Source organism: Neofelis nebulosa, chromosome 2 (genome assembly GCF_028018385.1).
Source record: "Neofelis nebulosa isolate mNeoNeb1 chromosome 2, mNeoNeb1.pri, whole genome shotgun sequence".
In the NCBI taxonomy this organism is placed as follows: domain Eukaryota; kingdom Metazoa; phylum Chordata; class Mammalia; order Carnivora; family Felidae; genus Neofelis; species Neofelis nebulosa.
The window spans coordinates 208,936,094-208,958,026 of NC_080783.1; the positions used below are offsets into that span (position 1 = coordinate 208,936,094).

The 21,933-nt window shown below is 58.6% G+C and overlaps 1 protein-coding gene across 3 annotated transcripts in view; it reads right to left on the reverse strand.

Annotated features, from left to right (window-relative positions):
• Positions 1-21,682, reverse strand: part of PAX7 (paired box 7) — a 101,308-nt gene extending 79,626 nt beyond the window's left edge. For 2 of the 3 annotated variants that reach the window (XM_058718897.1, XM_058718896.1), the window contains exons 1-4: positions 21,224-21,682; positions 18,359-18,594; positions 17,670-17,799; positions 16,611-16,745 (exon numbers count right to left, since the gene is read on the reverse strand). In XM_058718897.1, coding sequence (XP_058574880.1) covers positions 16,611-16,745; positions 17,670-17,799; positions 18,359-18,594; positions 21,224-21,308 — 586 coding nt within the window. In that variant the 5' untranslated portion in view covers positions 21,309-21,682. The remainder of the gene's footprint in view (positions 1-16,610; positions 16,746-17,669; positions 17,800-18,358; positions 18,595-21,223) is intronic. The other variant, XM_058718898.1, reaches the window with a different exon arrangement.
• Between the last annotated feature and the right edge of the window lie 251 nt (positions 21,683-21,933).

The window sequence follows — 21,933 nt, forward strand, 5'->3', positions numbered from 1 at the left end:
GCTGGGGTGTGACAGCAGGAAGCGTTTGTGGCACCCTAATTCAGGGCCTGGTTCTGCCACTTGCCAACCCTAGGGAACTGGGCAAACCTCTCTGAATTCTTACTTTCATTGGCAAAATTGGGATACTAGGTCCCTGTGGGGCAGGGCTGGGGTTGAGGCGGGCAGTGACAGGAGGGGAACAGAGCGCCTGGCCGGGCTCCTGACCTATAGTAGCAGGAGGCGAGCAGGTTGAGAGCACAGGCTACCAGTGAGATGCACCTGCCCATCTGGGCTCACGGAGCCTAGGCACCTCCTTCTGTCTATAAATGGGCATCTTAATAAATAAGCCCTTCCTTAAGGTACTCTTGGCAGGATATCACGAATGCACAAAGGTGCCTAACCCAGGGCGTGGCACACAGTCAGCGGCCGGCCGACGGACGATTCTCCTAAGGAGTAGATGCTCAATAAACGGCTGTTGCTTTCCAGCCCGCCAGGTTTCCCATCAAATATCACCTCCCTGGGGCGGGGCTCCGTGATCACCCATCACTTCCCCAGGCAGTCACTTCCTACTGCTCTGCTTTATATTCTCCAAGTCCCTGTCCACCTTCCCAAAGTCTTCCCCGATTCGTGGACCTGTTCATTGCCTCCCTGCCCCCAGGGCGAAAGCTCCAGGACCCTGTGCATCTCAAGGCTGTACTTCCAGCCCCTAGAACAGCGCCTGGTGCCTGGCACGTAGTGGGCACGTTGCTGCTGTGGGAATAAACGGTGTTGTATCTCCACCTTCCCGGGGCACTAGGGGTGGGGGGTGGGGGGGGAAAGATGGTGGAGGGGGCCTCCCGTCTCCTCCCACTCCCTGCCCTCCCTGTGCCAGCACACACACACACACACACACACACACACACACACACACACACACACACACTCTGTCTGTCGCCTCCCTTGGGAATGTGATTCCCAGCTGCTGGCCCAGCCTTTCCACTGCGGGCGGGATTCCCTTGCTGCCTCCTGCCAAGGGGCCCGGTGAGCCTTGATGGGTTTACCTGGGTGTTAATCCCCCCCAGCAATCCCCTCTGGCCTGACCAGACAGCCAGCCTCTATTCTTGTCCTGGGTCTAATTAAGTGCCTGAAATGCCACTTCCCCTTTCAGAGATGAGGCAGGTAAAGCCTAGCCTGCCTGGAGCTCTGCTTTGAAGCAGAGGAGGCCGGAAGCCAGGGCAGGTGCACAAGAGGAAGGAGGAGGCGAGAGGCACTGAGGGGGCCAAGGGGAGCAGTGTGGGGGGGGGACTTCTGCTGCCCCTCCTTAAAGAGGACAGACACCTGCAAATCTCCTACCTCAAGACGCTTAACCTTTTGGGGACCCCGAGCCCTAGAGACCCAGGAAAACGAAGGATCCCTCACTGGGGAAACGTACACGTACCCACAACTGGGATTCAATTCTAGGGTCTCACGCTCACCTCCAAAGCCTCTAACAGTCCCCAGCTTAAGTTGCTACGATGCCATTTTAACTATATATATCTAGGTCTAGATGGATGGACGGAGGCATAGACACAGATACAGATGTAGAGACGTAAATCCCGACAGCTATACCCCCAAACTCAACAAGACCATCTCCGGAGGAGGAAAAGGATTCTCCGTTTTAATTGTATCTGCTTTTTCTATCATTTGAAATTGGGCAAGTACATACTACTTTTGTAATAAATCTTTATGAAAAAATACGCACATGTATTTTAGAGCCTTCCCCTCCCCATAAACCAACCTGCATTTGACTTGGGAAATTCTTATCTGAGAAATCTCCACAGGTCATCTGTCCTGCATGAATCGCTTTCAGGTTTTCCACCTCATTGTGAACACACACTCCCTATGTGCTGGCCACGTTTTCTGTGTTTCGACCTGCGCTCCTGTTGTGGTTTCTAGCCCCACCGGACGGGTGAGAAGACCAAGGCTCAGAGATGTGAGCATGTCATCCAGGGGACCCGCGGGGTGGGGGTGGGGGGGCTGAGATGAAGGGGGGGGTGTCTGGGAGGCCACGCTCACGCTCGAGGTGTGGGCAGGAGGGCGGCACAGCAGGACAGGCAGGGGGCTTGTCCTGACAGTCCCCTTCTTCCTAGCCTGGTGCCCTTACGATCAAGACCCTCAGCAGGGGCAGGTGACAGTAATAAACAGTGAGGGACCCAGCGGCTTTGGATGAATGTTCCATTCATGGTGCCTGGTTTGAAAGTCTGGAGATCGGGGTCCCTGTTCTGATTCTGTTCCTGATTTGCTGTGCAATAAGGAACAAGTGTCTTCCCCTCCCTGGGCCTCAGTTTCTCCATCTATAAAACACAGTGCGGCAGCAGACCAGTGACTCTCAACTGGGGTGGCCAGCGGACCGACCAGAGCCCCTTACCCAAAAAGCCACGCCCCTCGGATGTCCCAAACCAAGGAAGTGCCCCTGTGTGCACACTTTGCAAAAGCCCCCGGGTGGCTCTGCCACACAGCCCTCTGCCTTCCTGCCTCATCGGATCTTTCCGTCTCCCACACTCTGCACTGAATCCTCCCTCCAGGGCCACGCCAGGACAGCACTGCAGTCTGGCCCCGCCACGGGTACCCCTCCCCAGTGAAGCACAGAGAGGGCAACTGCCCCCCCTGGTCACACAGCAAGCTGGGCAAGCACTCAAAAGGTAGACCCCAGTGTCTGGAGACCGGCCATGCCTGTTCTCCCAAAGAGACCTCCCGGCCAGGAGAGAAAGTTCCCTAATCAAGGGAATAGAAGAGGAGTGAAATCATTTGTCACCAGATAAGCAATATCAGCTTATCTCTGAAGACCAATAACCACAGCCCCGGGCTCTGATTCCAGGCGTAAACACAGCTTCTCTCGCCCTCCCCCTCCTCCAGAGTAGCCTCCATTGGAGGTAGGCCCCCCACTCCCTGCCCTGGGACAAAGCCCTGCCTCACCAGAGTTTCCTCCTTCAATGAGGAACACCTTGGTTTTTTACTTCCTCCCCTCCAGTGCCTATGTGCTCAGAGTATCAGAGCTCAAAGGGTCACCCCTGAAGCTCTTGCTAGGAACCCCAAGTCTCCACGGAACTCACTTTGAAAACCACTAGGCTGATCCTGCCTTGCCATCGTTCAGACAAAGGGGGAAGGACCAGAGAAATTAAGTGGCTCCTTCAGGGTTACGTGGCAGTTAGTGCCAAAGCCCGGGCCTGTCCGTGGGGGCCATTCACATGGCATCTGAGTTCCAACCCTAGCCGCCATATTGCAGTTACTTTCTGTCTTTCTCCAAGTCATTTATTTGTCCTTGCTAATCAAGGGACTCTTCCCAAGGAAGATGGCCAAGTCTGTGACATCTGTCAAGTCTCAAGATCCCAGTAGGTGCTCATGGGTGCTGGGACTGTGGGTGGTAGTGGGGGGTACTGGCTGGAGCCATAGTCTCCCCTGGGCCAGCCTCCCCTGGGCCGGGCTCCTGAAGAATGGAAGGGAGGGGCTGGGGGCTTGCAATTATCCCAATGGGACAAGAGTAGCCAGACTTGTGCCCTTCAGGCGTCTGGGGGTAACAGTCTCAAGGTCCTATAGACCGTACTAGGAGAAAACCTTCCTTTCCCTCCTTCCTTGAGCTAATCTCTCGGAGCCTCAGTGTCTCCCTCTGTGAAATGGAGCTTAAAAAAAAAAACAGTATCACACATTAAACACAAAGGGTAGGGGCGCCTGGGTGGCTCAGTCGGTTAAGCGTTCGACTTCGGCTCAGGTCGCGATCTCGTGGTCCGTGAGTTCGAGCCCCGCGTCAGGCTCTGTGCTGACAGCTCAGCGCCTGGAGCCTGTTTCAGATTCTGTGTCTCCCTCTTTCTCTGACCCTCCCCCGTTCGTGCTCTGTCTCTCTCTGTCTCAAAAAAAAAAAAAAATTTAAAATAAATAAAAAATAAACACAAAGGGTGACGAACTGCAGGGATGGAAAAGGGCCAGATTCCCCAGGCCCTCACCCCTGGCCTTCCTGGAAGCAAGACTTCAACCCGCTTCTTTGGCTGTTCTGCGGGTGAAGCTGCCAGAAAACAAGCGTTCCCTTCCCCTCCTTTGGCCTCAACTCATGCCACGCTCTCTGGACCTCAGCTTTTCCATCTAGAAAATGACCAGATGAGCTCTAAGGCCTGTTCAACTCTGGCTCACCCTTTGGGATCCCAGCCCGGTCCCTGTCATTGTCCTGGGAGCCAGCCACAGGCTCAGCACTCCCTGCTGAAATAAAGTATTTCAGAGCTCCCCACTGCTCTTGGAACAAGTCCCAGCTTCTTAGCTCAGCCTGGAGAAGCCCCACCACCTGGGCTGGGCTGGGGGGGTATAACCCCCCAGGCCAGCCCACAGGAAGTAAGGCTTAACAGACCGTCGTGATGAATGGATGAAGAGTCTAGATGCCTTCAGGTCACTTCCAAGTCAGTATACAGACCTCTCCTATTTCAAGAGAACTGGGGGGGGGGGGCAGCTATTCTTGGGGAGAAGGTGTGATTGGGGGACTGTGTCATATACCCTCACCTGCTTCCTCTACGCATGCCGGGAGGATGTTTCTACTATCTCCTTCAGTCACCAAATAGGGCTCACCTTGACTCTCCCAACCCTGCCCACCAAAGCTGGGAGGTCCTGGTTTGTTTGTTTCTGCCTTCTTCAACCCCCATCCCCCGCCTTCTGTTGAATGAGCTGCCTCCAAGCCCCACTTATTTCTTCTAGATCAGGGAGGATGCCACTCATTTGCACATGGCTCAGCACCTGCCCCGACCCCAGCCCGGTCAAACGAGGTGATCACTTACAGATTTACAGTCCCTATTCTTTCTCAAGTCATAGGGGAGTGGCCTTGGAGCACAGGAGGAGGTGGAAGGGACTGGAGAGTACTGTTCATCTGGTCTCCTAATCTGCCCTGCAGTCTCTGTAATTATATCACCGACTCTTCTGCAGTTGACATCCATGGGACAGTTTTGCAGATGGGGACTCTGAGGCTCCAGGGGCACCTCACTCAAAGTTACCCAGATCTTTCGGTCAGGGGACCGGGCTTTTCTTTGTCCTTCATCCCCCTCCTCGCTGAGGCCCCAGCTCAGGCACCTTTCCTAGAGCATCTCAGGAGTGGCCTCTGCCCACCAGATGTCCCTGATCACAGAACCACAGGTGGCCACAGCAGGGGATGACTTTTGGAGACCTCTGGACCCAGCTCCCCAGGTTCGTGGAGCAAGGGAAGGGCTGCGAGCCAGAGCCTGGAGCCCAAGCCACCGCAGCCCTTAGCGACAGACACACCAGCCTCGCGGGGGGGGGGGGAACTTTCTCCTCTCCGCCAGCATCCCCTCCCAAGAAAGCCACCGACCGCCTCCCAGCCGGGCCTTAACTCCTTTGCCCCGCACCCCGCTCCGTGGGTCGCCCGCCCGGGGCAGCTGACCCAGCAGAAGCCCAGGGACCAAGCCCTCCACCGCCAGCTTCCCTCGCCCGAAGCTTAGTTTTTGTTGTGGGGTTTTGTGCGTCCTGTTTTGTTCCGTCTCCCCGCCCCTTCCCCCGCGCGGGGCCGATCCCCTCGCTCCCCTCCCCCCTCCCCCTCCCCCTCCCCCCCCCCCCCCCCAGGGCTCCCAGCGTGCCCGCTCTTGACTTCATCCACTAAGTCAATAGCCCGGGCGCGGGCAGCCCGCTCCCCCAGCTCCCCCCGCCCCGCGCCGCCCCCGGTTTTCTTCTCGGGATAATGGGGGCTCTTTGTGGCCTAATCAGCCTCCTGAGGGGCCGGGAGGCCCGGAGCGCTTCCCCCGCGGCCGTCGGTGAAAATGAAAGCGGGATTAGGCCGGGGCCTCGGCCCACACCATAGTAAAGCGCCACCAGGCATTCGCCCCTTCAAAGCCCCTTTCGGGGGTTTGGTTACTTTATTTCTAAAGTTGTTTGTATTTCTAAAGTGGCCATTGAGGCGCGAGCGGGGACTGCGCCGAGGGGGGGGGGGGCGGGCGGTCAGCCCGGGGAAGGAGAAACCCCTGGAGCCTGCCCCTCCCCCTCCTCGGACCCGCTGACCAGTTTCTGAGGCGCTTTCCCGGCCCTTATTTCCTCCTGCCCCAGGAGGTGGAGAGGGGCTGACAAGCCCACTAATCAGATGGGGAAACTGAGGCTGGCCACTGCAAGTCTCTGAGGCAGGGCTCCGCAACAGAAGAGCTACCAGCATTCAAACCTACCACCAGCCAGGAAGGGAGAAGGGTGTGTGTGTGTGTGTGTGTGTGTGTGTGTGTGTGTGTGTGTTTGGGAGACGCAAGGGTGCAATTAGGGGGGTAATCGCCCCTGTGGCGCTCAGCCCTGAGGGCACCAGCTACACCTCCGTGGTGTCAGCTGTACCAGCTATGGAAGGGAAAGTACCAATCCAGAAACCATCCGACCCTCAAGGGAGGAAAGGAGGTTCCAGAGCCTCTTTGCTTAGGGTTCACTCCCAGCACCTCCAGTAAATCCTAAAAATGCCAGCACAATAATTCAGAACCTTCCCCATCACCCAAGATGGGAGGGGCGGCATTTGCAGGCGGCTGGAGGGACCATAATAGAAGAAGAGAACGGAGGAGCAAAAAGCAGTAGAAGAAAGCAGACGGGCATCTCCTAGCTTTTTCTCGCGGGGGCATGCACGTGCGCGCGCACACACACACACACACACACACACACACACACCCTGGAATTTCTTTTTTTCTGTTGGACTTCTCATTCTCCCGAGAGTGAATCTAAGACCCAGAAGACCAAGTGTGGAGAAAAACTTGCAAAGAGGAGGAACGGGGGTGGGGGTGGGGAGGGGATTAGTACAAAATCAGTCCCGAAAGTCCTGGGTTCCTCCTTCTGCCGCTGGACCAGCAGTTGGGGTTGGTTCTGTGGTTACAAGAGACTGCAGGAGACAGGAGGTCTTCTGCAGGCTTCCGCTGGGAATGACAGAGTTCCAGAAGGTTCCTTAGAACTCCCCCTGACCCCTACCAACCCCAAAGTTGATGCTCTGGAGATGAACTCTGAACCTGATTTGTGTGCAGCCCAGATAAATCTGATGCAGACCGTAGGACAAGTTTCCAGAGAACTGGAGCGCGTTTGATTCCAGACGCACAATCTCTGCGCAAAAGTATACACAACACAGGACATCCCACGAAACCTCCCCAAATGTTACCTTCTCTCCACTTTCCCCAGGCACCTACAGACCCACAGCTGTAATTTGAACCCGCGTCCAAGAGTGGACCCTCTCCACCTGTTACTCCACAGAGGCTGGGGACCGGGGGAGGGTCCTGCAGAAAGGCAGCTGCCCATTCCACTGGGGCCCCGCTGGGTCTGGGTCCCGTGAAAAGACCCCAGAAAAGTTCAGGCTGGAGTTTTCCAAGCTGCTTCTCCGGAGGACGCCCCACGCCTTTTTCTGTCCCGTCCTAGGGGCTGTTTGATCTTTTTTTTCAGTGGCAAAGAGCACAGGGAAGGCGCTTGGGAGCCCAGGCCCCAGGCCGCCCCTCCCTCCTCCTCTTAGCTGGAACCCTGGGCGCTTCCCGTGCCCTGTCTTCCAGGCCTGTGACCCCCCCAAGTCAGGTTGGGGGCTGCCTGCCAAATCCAGCCCGGGCCCCAAACACATCCTGTTGTTGCGTGCAGTCACGCGCACACAGACATACAGACAACACTCACAAACACCAAAACACACAGGCAGCCTGGCAAGGGGGCGAGGCGCACTCAGAGATCCAGGTAAACACGCGCACAAACACATGCGCTGGGGCATATCTCTTTATCGTAGGCTTGTTTATTTTCTGTCTCAACCACCTGGCTCAAAAGTCTCTGAAGGCAGAGACCTTCTTGGTGTCTCAGGTGCTCCTGGGCACTTATCACAATGCCTGGCACAATGCATAGTAGGTGCTCAACAAAATTTTACAGGTTGAAGAAATTCACCCTCTGAAACAAGTCTTTCTTTTCTTTCTTTTCTTCCTTCCTCCCTTTCTCTCTTCTCTTTCTTTCTTTTCTTTTCCTTCCTTCTTTCCCTTCCCTTCCCCCCTTCGTTCCTCTCTCTCTCTCCCTCCCCCCCCCCCCCCCCCCCCGTCTTTCTTTCTTTGACAAAAAAGGGGAACACCACATTTGTGCTTCTTTCAACCTCAGAAAGGACCCTTCCAACAACCAAATGGGGGTGACTGGGTGGATACTGCTGCATGCTTTGGAAAGGGGTGGAAGCAGCAAGGGCCAGATAAAGGGCAGGCTTCCAGCCTCAACACCCCTCCTCCAATTCCAGATCCTCATCCCGGGCTCTCTCATCCAGGAGTGTCTGGAGAGACACTCCCTAGAGAATATTAGTCACCAGGAAAACTGCCTGCGTGAAGTTCCCAATGGGGCATGGCCTCCAGAGGCCCAGAGACCCCTTTATACGCTCCCCGAAATTCTGTCTGTACGAACTTGTGTGGTTGGCCAGTTTGTTGGGTTTTATCCAATTCCCAAAGGGGTCTAAGGTCCCCCCCAAGGAGGACAAGAATCTTTGACTTAGTCCAGGGCTCTGGCTTTCATAGGAGGAGACCGAGAGCCAGAGACACTGAGCAAGTTGTCCAAGATTACACTCTAGTGAGTTGGGGGACAGGACCGACACTGGCACCGTTCCTTCCCAGGCCCACCACGATGCCCTCTGCCCCTCCTGATTCCTCCTGCCTGGCGCAGCTGGGATCGTTTGGGGACAGGGCAAGCCGCAGGAGGGGGGAATCTGACCCTCTGGCCGCTGGTAACCTGTGGGTGTGAACTGGGCCCAGAGCAGCATGAAGCTTTCAGCTCTCCAGCCTTGTAACATCACCCTTACTCACCCTCTCACCCTCCAGTCTGCGGCGTGGGAAGCCAGGGAGTGGGGATGCCGGCCTGCGCCATTTCTTCCCCAAAGCCGAGAACTTAGAAGGGGCGGCTGCGAACATCCCGAAGGCAGGGAGCCTCACTCTCATGGCAGTGAAACCCCGATAGGCCCGTTTAAGGAGCAGCGCTCCGAATGAGGGCCCCACCCCCACCCCCCGCCCTTGTTCCCGGTCCCGGCTGGACCAGGCTCTCGGGCCGGCCCCTGCTCAGCGCCCCGGGTCGGAGCGCGGCGCCCAGGCCCCCGCCTCGGGCTCGGCCTCCCTCCCGCTCCGCCGGCCGCGACTCGCTCGCCTCTAATTAAGCGGCGGGATCGCAGCGAGCCGCCGGGCCGCGCTGTAATATGATGAACTGCCTTTGTGCCAGTGTCACCGAAAGCGCTTCTGATAAGGGGAAGCCGCGGAGGATCAAAAGGACGACAGCGGCTCGCCCGCCTCCCGCCGCCGCCCGGCTCCGCGCGCTCGCCCTCTCCGCCCGCGCTCTCCCGCGGGCTGCCTCGGGGGCCTACGGCTTCTCCCGACCCGCCCGTCCCCGGCCAGCCTTTCGGGGACTCGGCGTCCCTTTGTCTTCCTTCCTGCCGCTCCGCGCCTCCCGCGGCCCCTCCGCATTTCTCGGCGCCCTCCAACGCTCCGGGCAGGTTCTCTACCCCCCGCGCTCGGTCTTTCTCGCTCCAGTTTTCCAGCGCGCAGCGTTCTCTCTCTCTTCCCCTCCCCCTGTTGCTGTTCTCCTCCGTCTGCCTCTCTCTCGTACCCCCTCTGTGCCTCTGTGTCTCCCCGGTCTCTGCTCACCCCTCCCTTGGGCTCGACCTGGGCGCAGGCCCAGCGCACAGTCAGGGCCCGGGCGACCAAATCTTGGACCATTTAGCTGACCCGCAGTCTCGGAGAAACCGTGCGGACCCTTCCGCAGCAAGCTTGCGGGGCTCTGCGGCTCCCGGAGGTGCCCAACTGAGGGCCAGGCTGGAGCGCCCTGGCGCCTTGGGATGCCCTAGGGGCCTCATGGAAGCACGGCTTGGGGCGCACACAACCCCCCCCCCCTCCCCAGGCTGCAGCGCCGCGAAGCCTTGCCTCTCCCCGGGGGCTGAAGTTCCAAGTGCAGCCGACTCCCCTCTGGCATATCATATCCCCTTTCCTACACCCCTTCCTTTGGCCCCCACCTCCCCTCTGCCCTCGACCCTTTCTCTTCCTCCTCCGGGCCCCTCCCCTTCGCAGGCTCCCAGTCCCCCCTGAGCTGCCTGCGGACCCCTTCCCCGCCTGGCCTCTGCCTACCCAGCTTCACCGTTCCCTTCCCCCCACCCCCACCCCACTTTGTTTGAAGTTTTGGAGAGATCTATCTACTAATGGCGACGTTTCCCCCTTAGGTCACCGTTCTGCCTTGATTCGATTTGGGAAGGCAAGTTCCCTCCCTCCCCCTGCCCGACCCCAGCCGGGGCCAATCGCTCCAGAGCGGGTCAGAAAGCGCTGACCCCATTTCCACCTTTTCCTCTTTCAGGCAGAGTTGGGGGGAGGGGGGGGAAGAGGGAAGGCCTAGGACAGTAAAAACTGAGGGGGGCATCCCCACCTTCCAATCTCCTCTTATCCCCATCCCCAACCGGGTTTCCTAATTACCTCATTAGTCTGGGATGGGAGAAGGAGACGAGCTATTTTTCCTGGAATTCCTGGAATGTACCCCCCCCCTTAGTCATGGCCTTCAAGGCCCCAAAGCCCCTGGAGAATCTCCCCTTTGGGGTTTCTCTTCTGTGCTCTTAACAGTTGGAAGGCTTCTCCTCACCAGGCACTTCTGTGCCCCTTCTGTGGTGTGAACTCTGTCTGGCTTTAGCTGATTGTACATTTCATGTTTCTTTAGGTTCCCATTAGGAACCAGGCCTCATCAACGTTGCTGATGATGACAAACAGAAAGTCCCAAGAGGCAACCTGGAAGGAGATCTCCTTTGCTCAACTCTCTCTATGTATAAAAAATATATATGTTTTTATATCGTATTATTTACATAAGATGTAATGTGTGACAACTATCATTTTCAGAAAGGCATTCTTTAAAAAAAAAAAAAAAAAAAGCCCAAATAATCACCTTACTGCTTTAAGGCTACTGTTATATGTGCTTTTAAATCCTTCCATGTAAATTCCAGTGAAAAATTTGGAAAGCTGTGAAAGGGGAGGGGGCGGCGGGGGTGGGGGGAGGTTAATCCGGGTTTAACGCTGCGATGCCGTCTTAGGACCAGGGTTACGGCCTGATTGCGTTATCTCTTCCCAACATTTGAGACGCCCATATTTCACCCAGCCAAATAGCTCCAAGAGCCGCGCAGATGGCTGCCGTGGTCGCGCCTCAGGAAAATGTGTTATTAATATCTAAATAACTTCCCAATACTGTCTGGTAAATCTCCCCTCCACCATTCCAAGTGATGAATTCGTTTGAAGTCTTCTCCCAGCCAGCCTCGTCTTTTCAATGTCTCTCTCTCTCTTCTCTCTTCTTCTTAGCCAGGCTTATTTCAAACTGGTAAATATCTAATTCCTTTCACGGCTGCGCCGCGCACACGAGTCTTTTAGGTACAAACGCCTCGAAACAGCCGGTGTGTGGGGCGGTGCGTGCCCGGAGGTGAACATAAAACCCGCACGCCTCCGCGGCGGGGGACCCCCACCCCGTGTAGAAATGCGTCCGGGAGGCTGGAGCCGCGCGGGAACCTCAATCTGGGAGCCGAGCCCTTCCCCTGCGCGCCCTGGGGACCCTGGCCCGGTTCCCCGTGGAGTCCCAAAGGCCTTCCCCTGCGCGCCCTGGGGACCCTGGCCCGGTTCCCCGTGGAGTCCCAAAGGCCTCTGGCCTCCCCGTCTCCCCAACACGCCCCACCCCCGCGGCTCCGGGCCCCCCCCCCGCCCCACCCCCGCACCCCCAGCCCTCCGAAGGCTTCCCTCGCTCTCTGGGGCGGATAATTACCCTCCGCTACCCTGTTCTTGTTTCAAGTTTGTTTGCTAAATGTCTTCTATTAGATTATGCTCGTTCATTCCCCCTCCAACCTTATCTCCTTCTGTCTCGACTCTCCTTGCCCGTCACACTCGATTTAGGCACGAGTTTATCTGGCAAACAGTTTGCCGACTTTGTTTATTTACCGCGGGTTCCGGGGCTGCGAGCGCGCGCGCGAGCGCCAGTGTTTTGTTGTTCTCCGTTAGTCTCCGCTCCCTCCTTCCCCTCGCGCGGCTTCGGTTGGGGGGGATGGAGGGAAGAAAGGGGGAGTCTTGTCAGCCCAGTGTGGGCTCGCCCCCTCGCCGGGAGCCCCCCTCCTGCGGGATGTTCCCCCACCCCCGCCCCGCACGCCCCCTCTCCGCTCACCCCATCCCCCCACCACCCGGGCGCGGCGGAGGCCTCGCCCCCCTCCCTCTCTCCCTCTGGTCTCACTGAATATCCACCACCGAGCTCAGCCTAAAGCCGGGGAATTGCCTGACACCCTCCCATCTTCCTCCGAGCCCCCATTATGCGAAGCTGATCCCCACTCTGAACAGCCTCAAATCCCGCCTGGACTCTGTTTGATTAGATTGCCAACCCGGGGTAATCCTTTGATTTGGTAGAGTGTCAATTACCTTTCTCTAAACACACATTTACAGAGGAGGGAACTTGTTGGTTTAAATCAATGCAGATTGTTTCTTGATAAATGGACTATCTCCGTCCCCTCCCCGGCTCCCGCTCCCAAGGCCCCGCTCCCTCCGCGCCGCCTCCCTTTGCCTCGGCCGCTCTCGCCTATCCGGTAAACAATGCCCCTTCCAGGTGTGAAGCCGGGGGAAGGGAAAAAAGAAAAAAAAGCAAAAAACAAAAAACGGTGTGGGCTGAGGGGAGCCGAGCCCCCCCCTTCCCCTATTCATGCGCTCCCCCGGAGCCTAATTAAATTTAGCAGGTCCTTGTACACACAATCAAAACAGCTTCCTCCAGTGTAGCGAACGACCGAAAACCGCATTAGCAGCTATCCGCGCTGCCAAATTAAATTGTTTCCCACCTCCTTTTACAAGTGTCTAAAGCCGACACTTCGGGGCTCTCCTCTCCCTTCCGATCCTCCTCCGTCATTTGCCACTCCACACCTGTACGTTCGCGGCTTTAAAAATGCATTAAGGAAAGAGGGAAAGAAACACAGATCTGCCTTACCCAGCACCCCCCTCGGCCCCCACCTCGGACGGTCTTTCCTACCCGGGGAAGTCAGCAAAGTCTCCGCCCGGCGGTGACCATGGCACTCTTCCCCACAGAGGCAAATGCACCCTCTTCGTTTTAGTTTGTGAGTCCCCCCTCTTCCTCCTTATTTCGTATTAATCGTGACCTCTCTGGGCGCCGTACCCCAGAGGCCCAGATGGAGCCCCACGTCTGATCTGGTCAGTTTCAGCCTACGTTTGTGCAACGTCAGAGGCATGAGGTTTCGGGGTGCTGATTACTATTGATATTGCTCCCCCCCATTTCTTTACACTGGCCCCCTTAGTTCCCCCAGAGAGATGGCTTGACTTTTTGCAAACCCCTATCAAATTTCCCAGCAGAGTCTCTCTGGGCTCAGGCTAGGCAAATCTTTTTCTTCTCTGTCCCTCCTCCAATCCTTTCCCACTTGGGTCTCCGGCCTGTGTCTCCCCTGATCCTCGGAGCAGGGCTGAGGGGAAGAGGGTCCAAGTGGATGAGGGCAAGAACTGTCCATTTCCCTCTCCAGGTGAGCAGAGTGTGGCCGGAGCCCCTCTCCTTAGCGGTCTGAAATTCTCACCACCAACAATCCTAATAACTCAGTCTTAACAAGGATAAGAGCAAAAAAAAAAAAAAAAATATGAACAGCCTCATGAATATCAGCCCAAGGGGAGCAGGAGTGAGCTGTTCAGAGATGAAAGTGCACAGAAATAAAAGCTCAATTTAATCTGCTTTAAAACCCTTCAACTTAACGTTTGTGCTTCAAACTCTGAGAGTGAGGACTGATTGCGGATAAATAGTTTCTTACCATGCCTGGAAGCTATTACACCCCTCTCCAACACAGTTTCCTATTCAGGAGTCCCAGTTTTCATTACCAGCTCTAATAAGTCTTAACATTATTAAATGCCAAGCGGACGATAGGGGAAAACGGACTCAGGGAGGGATCTCTCTTTAGCGCTTAAAGAGGAGAGCTCTTAAACCCCTTCTTCCAAGGCTCCCCGCCACGAGAGGGGCAACCCCCGGAGAAAGCGTTTGTCGAGAGCAAGAAACCAAAACAAAGTTTGTGGGCGTGCACCCCTCCCTTTGCTCTGCGCTTTGAGGGGTCTCTGCCTCTCCCCACCTGGCCGGCTTGGGTGGAGGTTAAGGGGTCTTTTCACCTCTAACTTGGCCGTGAAGCTGATGGCCGGGGCCTAGGAGGGAGAGGAGAGGTTCCCACTTGGAGGGGGGGGGGGGTCGCCTGGGATGCCTGCCCAGGTACTCAGGGGGCTGATGTGACTTGTCATCAGATGGACAGGCAACCCTCACTCATTCCCACGGTCGCTCTGCCCATTCACACCCACGTACAACCACCCTGCAGAGCCACACGGAACCGCGGTTGCACAGAATACAGCCCCACGGCACCACGATCCAGAGGGCCACGGGCAAAGAGCCACACGGAGAGTCACATGCGCTGACACAGCCACCCAGCCCACAGTCCCGGCGCCCGACATGCCCACTGTCACTCAGAAAAATGCTGGGCTTTCTGGATACCAGACCCACGGGTGCCATTTCATTTCTGCAACTCCTCTCCAGACTCAGCTCCTGTGCTCTCTGCCTCCTCCCCGCAAACCCCTGGAGAATTGGAGCTTCCTGGTTGTGCTGAAGGGAAATCCTCTCTGCAGCGAAGTTGCCTGTTTAGCTGGTTTCGTAAGCCCTGACCAACACCAGAAGCGCAGGACCTCCCTGGAGGCGGAGGGCTCCCCAAAGCCCACCCTTTCTATCCCCTTCCCTTCCTTCTTTCTCAGGACAGATTTCTCTATGCTGCGTCCTCACAGACGGAACTGGACAAACCCCAACCACACACACGCACACCTAAAGTCTCTCCAAATAAAACCAAACCTCCTTCCGCCTCTCCCCCAGTTACCTCCCAGAAACGGCGTCTGCCGTGTGGTAAGGCACCAGAAAAGAGCCCTTCAAGTTCAATGTGCCCCACCCCACAAAAAAAGTGCCCCTAAGCCACTTTCTGCTACAAACTGAAGTAAGGACTGGGTCCCCCCACAGGGGGTCGCAGGGCTCAGGGCTGCCTGGGCCAAGCCAGAGGCGCTCCTTAGCGGCACAGGACCCCTTCCCACTGCAGACCTGAGGCTGTGCGACAGGCCCGGCGCAGCGGGGTGCCAGGCGCGGCTCCCTCCCTTTCTTCCCTCGCCCTTTTGTCCCTGGCGGGACTGGGCTCCACTTGGGGCCCTGAATGTCAATAGCCCGCCCCTTCCCCAGCTCTAGGCTGCTCTCAAAGGGGCTGCCCCTGCCCCTCCTCCCACCTTCCCCCTCCACCAGGCCAGTGGGGGCTGGGCCTCCCTGGGTGTCGTCTTTGGAAGCGGGCTTTGTCTCTGAAGTTCATCTTCAAGGTTGGGAGAGCCTGCTGAAAACTGGGGAGAGACCCTGGCTGGGAGTTCGCAGGACGCAAGGAGGGAGGTACCTCGAGAAACCTCTGCAAAGAAATTCCAGCCAAATGTGCTCCTCCCAAGTTCCCAGGTTCGGGGCGCTTCCCCACTTTCCACAAAGCTACTGTTTTGCTGGTTCACAGGAGCACTGTCTTTGCTGTCTGCCTGCCTGCAGCCCCCCACCCCTGCCCCGGCCCGCATGCCTGCTGGGGGGCTTGCTTCTTCTCCCCAGCCAGCCTCCCCGGCTCTGGCTCTTGTCTGTCTCTCCTCCATGCCCCCACGGAAGACCCAGTCTCAGAGAGAACTCCGAGGGGAGGGGGTAATGAGAAAGACTTCCCCTTCTCCCGAAACTTCCCCCCCCCCACCCCCCGTCAATAAACAAAAGCACGCCCCCCCTTTCCCGGGGCGTGCAGGCGCTTGAAAGATAAATGCCTTCCCTAGCAGATCCGGGGAAAAAGCCGGGCGCCAGGCTCAGACTCCCGGCAGCGGCCCAGCCGCGCTGAAAAGTGGGGAGAGTGCGAGGAGCGTCCGAATCTTTCTCCTCGCCCGAGACCTCCCCACCCCGGGCCTCTGGGAACTTGGCCTCGACTCCCGGCCCCACGGGGGCAAGGCCCTGCCTCGTGCGCCCGTCTGCACCCATTCGGCGCTGCCTCGGTCCGCGCGCCCTGACAACGCGAGGCTGAGGGTTCGGCGGCGGCCCACGCGGCCCTCGCTAATTTTTATTGATTGCAGCGGTCAGTCAACTGTCAGGCAGGGTTTCAAGGGACCGTTTAGAGAGCGTGTGCGGGTCTGGTTAACAAATTCATTTAGGGAGCCGCGGGCCGGCTCCTCCTTCCTCGTCCCCCCCCCCCCCCCGCCCTTGCCCAAGTTTCCTATAAATAATAGATCCATGCCGGGACCAGCCGCCAAAACGCCAGCGCCGGAGGACACACGCGCCGGAGGGCTCGGCGAGGCCCTGCGCGCGGGGCTCGCGCACTCGGCGGCGCGCAGTGCACCAACCTGCCGCCGGCTCCCCGGGGAGGCGGGGTCCGTCTGCGCCCCGGCTCCGCGCCCTGCCCTGGCCCCGGGCGCGCCGAGGGGGCGCTCTCGGCAAAGCCTCGAGGGGGCTCCCGGCTGCCCGCCCCCCCCCCCCCGCTCCCACCCCCGGAGGCTGCGAGTCCTCCCGCTGAAGTTCGGTCGCCAGCCTTGGGCGGCGGAAGCGCAGCACCGGCCCGCACGCGGGCGGGTGGGGACGCGCGGCTCCGCCGTGGCGTCCCCGGGGAGGCTCCCTACCTTTGTCTCCCAGGATGCCGTCGATGCTGTGCTTGGCCTTCTTCTCGCCGTCCTCCTCCTTCTTGTCCGCTTCATCCTCCTCCTCTTTCTTCCCGAACTTGATTCTGAGCACGCGGCTAATCGAACTCACTAAACCTCAGAAATTCAAAGGCAAAAGACCAAGTATAAGTCGTTGGGGCAGCGGAGCCGGCGCGACCTGGGCCCCTGGGAGAAAGCCGCGCAGCACCCCCCACCCCCAACACGCCGCAATGAGATTCACACCCGCTGCCCCCCTCCCCGGTTAAGCGTCTCTACCTAAGGACAGTCACTCGCTAGGGAAGCCGACCCACCTGGGGCATCTCACGGTGGCTTTCCCATTCGCATCCTTGCACACACTTGGGCCTTACACCCGCGCATCCCCTAGATACACTCACACCCACACCCACTCCCCCAGGGCCTTCCCGGAGGCCCTCCAGCCCCTGTGCTGCGGTCTCCACACTCAGGTGTGCGGCCCAGCCCTGCGTGCCTGGCCGCCCCCACACACACGTGCCCCTGCACACGGACATCCCAGGCCGCTTTCTGTCTCACAAGGCAGGATGCTGGAAGGCCCCCACATTTGGGACCCATTGCTGGCTGGTGGCACTAACGAAACAGAAATTGTGACTTGGGGAAAGGGGTCCAGGGAGCCCACCGGAGATCAACCCTCCTAGGATGGACCCATCTCTCTAGGCCACTTCCCGGAGAAAGTGCCCAGGGAGCTCCTGTTATCACCCAGCCTTATAGGATTAACTTTTTGCCCCTTCCGTCCCTCCTTCCGTTCTGTCCATCCATCCCTCCTTCTCTCCTTCCTCCTCCTCTTCTCTCTTTCTGAACTTTCTTCTTCCTTCTTCCCTGGCTTCATCTTCCTTTCGGTTTTGAGTCCCTCCTGTGCCCCAACTCTCTCCACGCTCCTGTCCCCCTTGCTCCCCCCAACTTTCCTTCAAGCTCCGCGTCATTCAGCACCTCCTGTCCTCTTTCTTCCACCCCCAGCCCCGAACCCCAAGCCTGAACCAGACTCCGCTGGCTCAGCTGCCTTCTCACCTGAGGGCACCGTGCTGCGGTCACAGTGCCCATCCTTTAGCAGCCGGTCTCGGATCTCCCAGCTGAACATGCCTGGGTTTTCCCTCTTGTACTCCTCGATCTTTTTCTCCACATCCGGAGTCGCCACCTGCTTCAGAGGTGGAGGTGGGAGAGCAGGAGTGGAAAGATGGGGTGGGGGGAGGGAGATACTTTTAATATCAACCTCCCAAGAGCCCCAGGCCAGGCTGGTGGCTCTGGTTCCCATCCCCCCCCACCACCGCCGCCCTCTTCTGAGATTGGCTTTATCCTTTCACAAAACCTGAGCCTGGTTCCCAGGAAGGCAGCTGACTGAGGGCCCAGGGAAGTGATAGGTAATAAAATAAAAAGCTAATTAGGACTCCTAGGATCTCCCTTTCACTATTTCAGGCAAGACAGAGGGGAGATTTTTCCCTGGTCTGGGATGACGATAGGGGATGGGGCAGACATAGGGACGGCCCAGGGATGACTCATGGGCCTCCAAGTCTTGGGCAACCTGGAACCTCAGTTATCTCCATCCACTGGAAATTCAAGTAAGGAGGGAGCTATCCGGGGGTGAGGAAGCTTACGGAACCCCCAGTGATACTGGATGATGGAGGGCATTGAGAGGGGCTACGGCCAGGATCCCCCAACCGTGGGAAGGACGACTGTCGGCTCGCAGCAAAGACACTCACTCTGGGCTTGCTGCCTCCGATGGCCCCAGGCCGGATGGACCCGGTCTCCTGGTAGCGGCAGAGAATCTTGGAGACACAGCCATGGGAGACACGCAGCTGGCGGGAGATGACACAGGGCCGGATGCCATGGTGGGCCATCTCCACTATCTTGTGGCGGATGTGGTTAGGCAGGGGTCGCCCGTTGATGAAGACCCCGCCAAGCTGATTGACCCGGCCTTGGCCAAGTGGTGTGGACACTGGAGAAGGGAGGGCAGATGGGGAAGGAGAGAGGCACAGGGTAAGGATGGGGAGGAGACACTGAGCACACCTCCCTGGCTGGTCTCATTTGAGCCCCAAGACCCCTGACAGAGGATCCCTGAACCCCCCCCCCCCCCACACACACACACACATTTGGAGCCCAGGCAGTACAGAGGTCAGGCGAAAACCGTCATAAAGCTCAGAGAAGGTCCTGCAAGGATGGAGGGGGGAGTCACGGCTGGCTGCTACAGTCCCCCAGACGCCGCGTGCCCCTGCTCCTGTCACACCATGGGGAATGAGGACGACGGATGCTTCTGAGGACGGGAGGGAGGGGACGGAGCCAAGAGGCTGATGGAGTCTTGGAGTCTCTGGGACCAATGTCCCCCAGGATGCAGTTTGGGCCACAGGTCTGCCTGCCTCTTAGAGAGGCCACTAGCGGGTGAGATGTGGCCCCTCTGGTCCGCTCCGTGCCCTAGGTGGTCAAGACTGATCCATTTTGGAGCGAGCCAGAAGGTGCTGGTTAATTACCAGTGTTTAGTGCTCTGGCCTGGGCTGGCAGAGCCGTCCAACTTCTACCTGAACAGTCGAGGCACTGGTGACATGACGCCATTGGTCCCTGCCTCTGGGGTCACCTGGCTGTCCCTTGAGGGACTCTCCTTGCTTCCAACCCCTCTCAAAGCTCTAATTTCGTTTTGGGGAGATCTGGGGAGATGCTCCAAGCTTCCAAATCAAATACTAGTTGGCTTCAGAAATCCATGAACTGTCCCTGCGGGCTCTGAGAGGCTGGTACACAGATGGGCCAGAGTCCCCCACCACCACCCCCCCCCCGCCCGGGGTGTGGGTGACTTTGGGAACCTGGGAGACAGACATCCCCCGTGGTCAGCCCCTGCGGTATGCTGGGGAGGGGAGAGCTCCTCAGAAGCCTTAATGCAAAGTCTACACAATTTCCTCCCAGAAGGTTGGGGGACACCCGGTGCACTAATCCGGCCTCGATCCCCCCAATTTGGGGACTCGGCGGCTGCGGAGATCTGGCAGATTAGAACGATTTCACAGCCGCCCGAGTGGAGGGAGCTGCCGGTATAATTGGAAGGGAGGAGGCGAGAAGAGGCTCGGCTGTTCCTACCGCCTCCTTCCTCGCGCTCCCGGCCCCACCCCCCCCACCTCTCTTTGCAAAAGTAGGAGTCTGAAGCCACCCTCGGATTTAATCAGAAATCGTGCGTCGCCAAGGCAGAGTCACTCGGTCTCCGTGGCGGGATATGCCATTAGCACTGGAGGGCTCTCGAGCGCCCAACTTTATATTCAAGAGCCTCTTTAGCGACCGGCGCTCGGCTCTCCTCAGTATTCTCCGTCATGTTGGGCAAATATTGTTCTAATCCGCTGCGCGTCCTCGGCCGCCTGTTTCGCTTGCATTCGCTACAGGAGAGTGTTACGGCAAATCCCCGGGCTTGCGCGCCCTCCCGCCTGCGTGGCTGCTCGCGCGCACTTGATCACGGAGCCACTCTCTTCGCCTCTGTCTAATGCAGGGACCCGCGCCCGGCCCGCTGCCGGAGGGACCCCTCCCTCCCCAGATCGCAGGCTGCCTGCCCGTCCATCCCCTCCCCGCCTCCTTTCCCCTTCCTCGCGCACAAGGGGGCTCATACAATTACCAGAAGAGTAATTACAAAATGAAAGCGGTGTCCCGTGTGACACCGTGGCTACCTGCCCCCAGGAGCCCAGTGATCCCTCGGTTGACAGGTTGAAGGCCTTCCATCCGTTTAGAAAGAAAGCAACACAACACAAAACGAAGCCAAAAAAAAAAAAAAAAAAAAACCCGCAGGAAAGGGTCTCGGCAGCCCGCTCGCACCCTTTCCTGGAGCCGGGAACCGTCCACGGTGCGTCCTTCCCTGCTCGCCCCGGCGCTGCATATTTCTTTAGGGAGGACGCATTACAGAATCGCTCACTTTCCCGTCCCGGGGTCCTCTCCCAGGAGAGTTCCCGAGTTCCGAAGCCCAAGTGAAAAGTTGTGGGGGTGGGGCCGGGGGAAATCGTTGCTATCGATTATTTCGCATTAGTTTGTTTCCAGACCCCAAGAGCAGGAGTTTCTGACTGTTGCTTTGGAAGAAGCGGAGAACCTTCCTGGTTTGGACACACGCTGTCCACATGCTGTCGGCATTTCGAAATAAAAGGGGTTTGGGAAGACCATCCCAGCAGTGGGGAAAACAAACACACAAAAAAGAACAATTCGGGACGAGGAGTAGGACGCGCTTGCAGGGGCGAACGCAGGAGAGCTGCGAGAAACTATGGGGGCGGGGGGAGGGAAGTATCTGAAAATAGTGGAACGAGCTGAAATTCACGAAGAGCTGGCGTTTCCCAGGGGCCGAAATCTGCCCCGGGTTCCGCCCGGCGGAGCAAGGCCAGGGCCCGCGCGACCCGTGAGGCCGGGCCGCCGGCCACCGAAAGCCGCGCAGAAACGGACAAGTGTCGGCCCCGGAAACTTCCGGGGTCCAGCGCCCGGACTCCGTCCCAGACGAGACGGGGAGCGCGCCCCCCTCCTCCCGCCCAGCTGCCGCTGGCGCCGCCGCCACCCCTGGAGATGGCCGCGTCTCCGCGGACCCCGGGCTCCCGGCGGAGGCGCGGAGGCGCTCTTACCTTCCAGAGGAAAGCCGGTGCGCGGGTAGTTCTGCCCGGGCGCCGGCCGCATCATCCTGGGGACCGTGCCGGGAAGGGCCGCCATTCTTGCGCACGCCGGGGACGAGTCCAGAGTCGGCACAAATCGCTGCCCGTCCGCTCCCTTCACCCCCGCTGCGCTCTCTTTCTTTCCTTCTTCTGCCACTTCGCTTTTTTTAACCTCTTCCCCCTCCTCCCCTCTCCGCACGCGCTCCCTGCCCCCACCCCCACCCCCGGCTGCAGCCGTTCGCGTCCAGAAGCTGGGGAGGGGGGCGAGGTGGGGGGCGGAGGTTGGTGGAGGGGGGCGGTCGGGAGGGGGGGGGGGAAGGTGGCGACAGGGAAGTTCAAACAAACAAACACGCCAACCCCAAGTCCGCCTGTGCCCGCTCGGCTCGGCCAGAAGTTGTGCGGGCGGATGCGCCGGGCGGAACCGGGAGGCGAGGCCGGCGGCGGAGCGGGGCTGGGGCAGGGAGGGGGGAGCCGCGGCCGGAGGCAGGGCCCGGCCTCGGACGGGCGGCCGTGCGCGCTCGCGCGCTCCGGGCCAAAGTTTCTGAGCCGAGAGGCTGCCGAGTGGGTTCTCGCCCGTATTTAGTTATATATTTACTCCCGCGCTCGCCCGCTCCCTCCCTGCGCGCCCCTCCACGCCTCGCTGCAGACCACACTCACGTCCCCCTCGCGCACCGGCTTTCGCC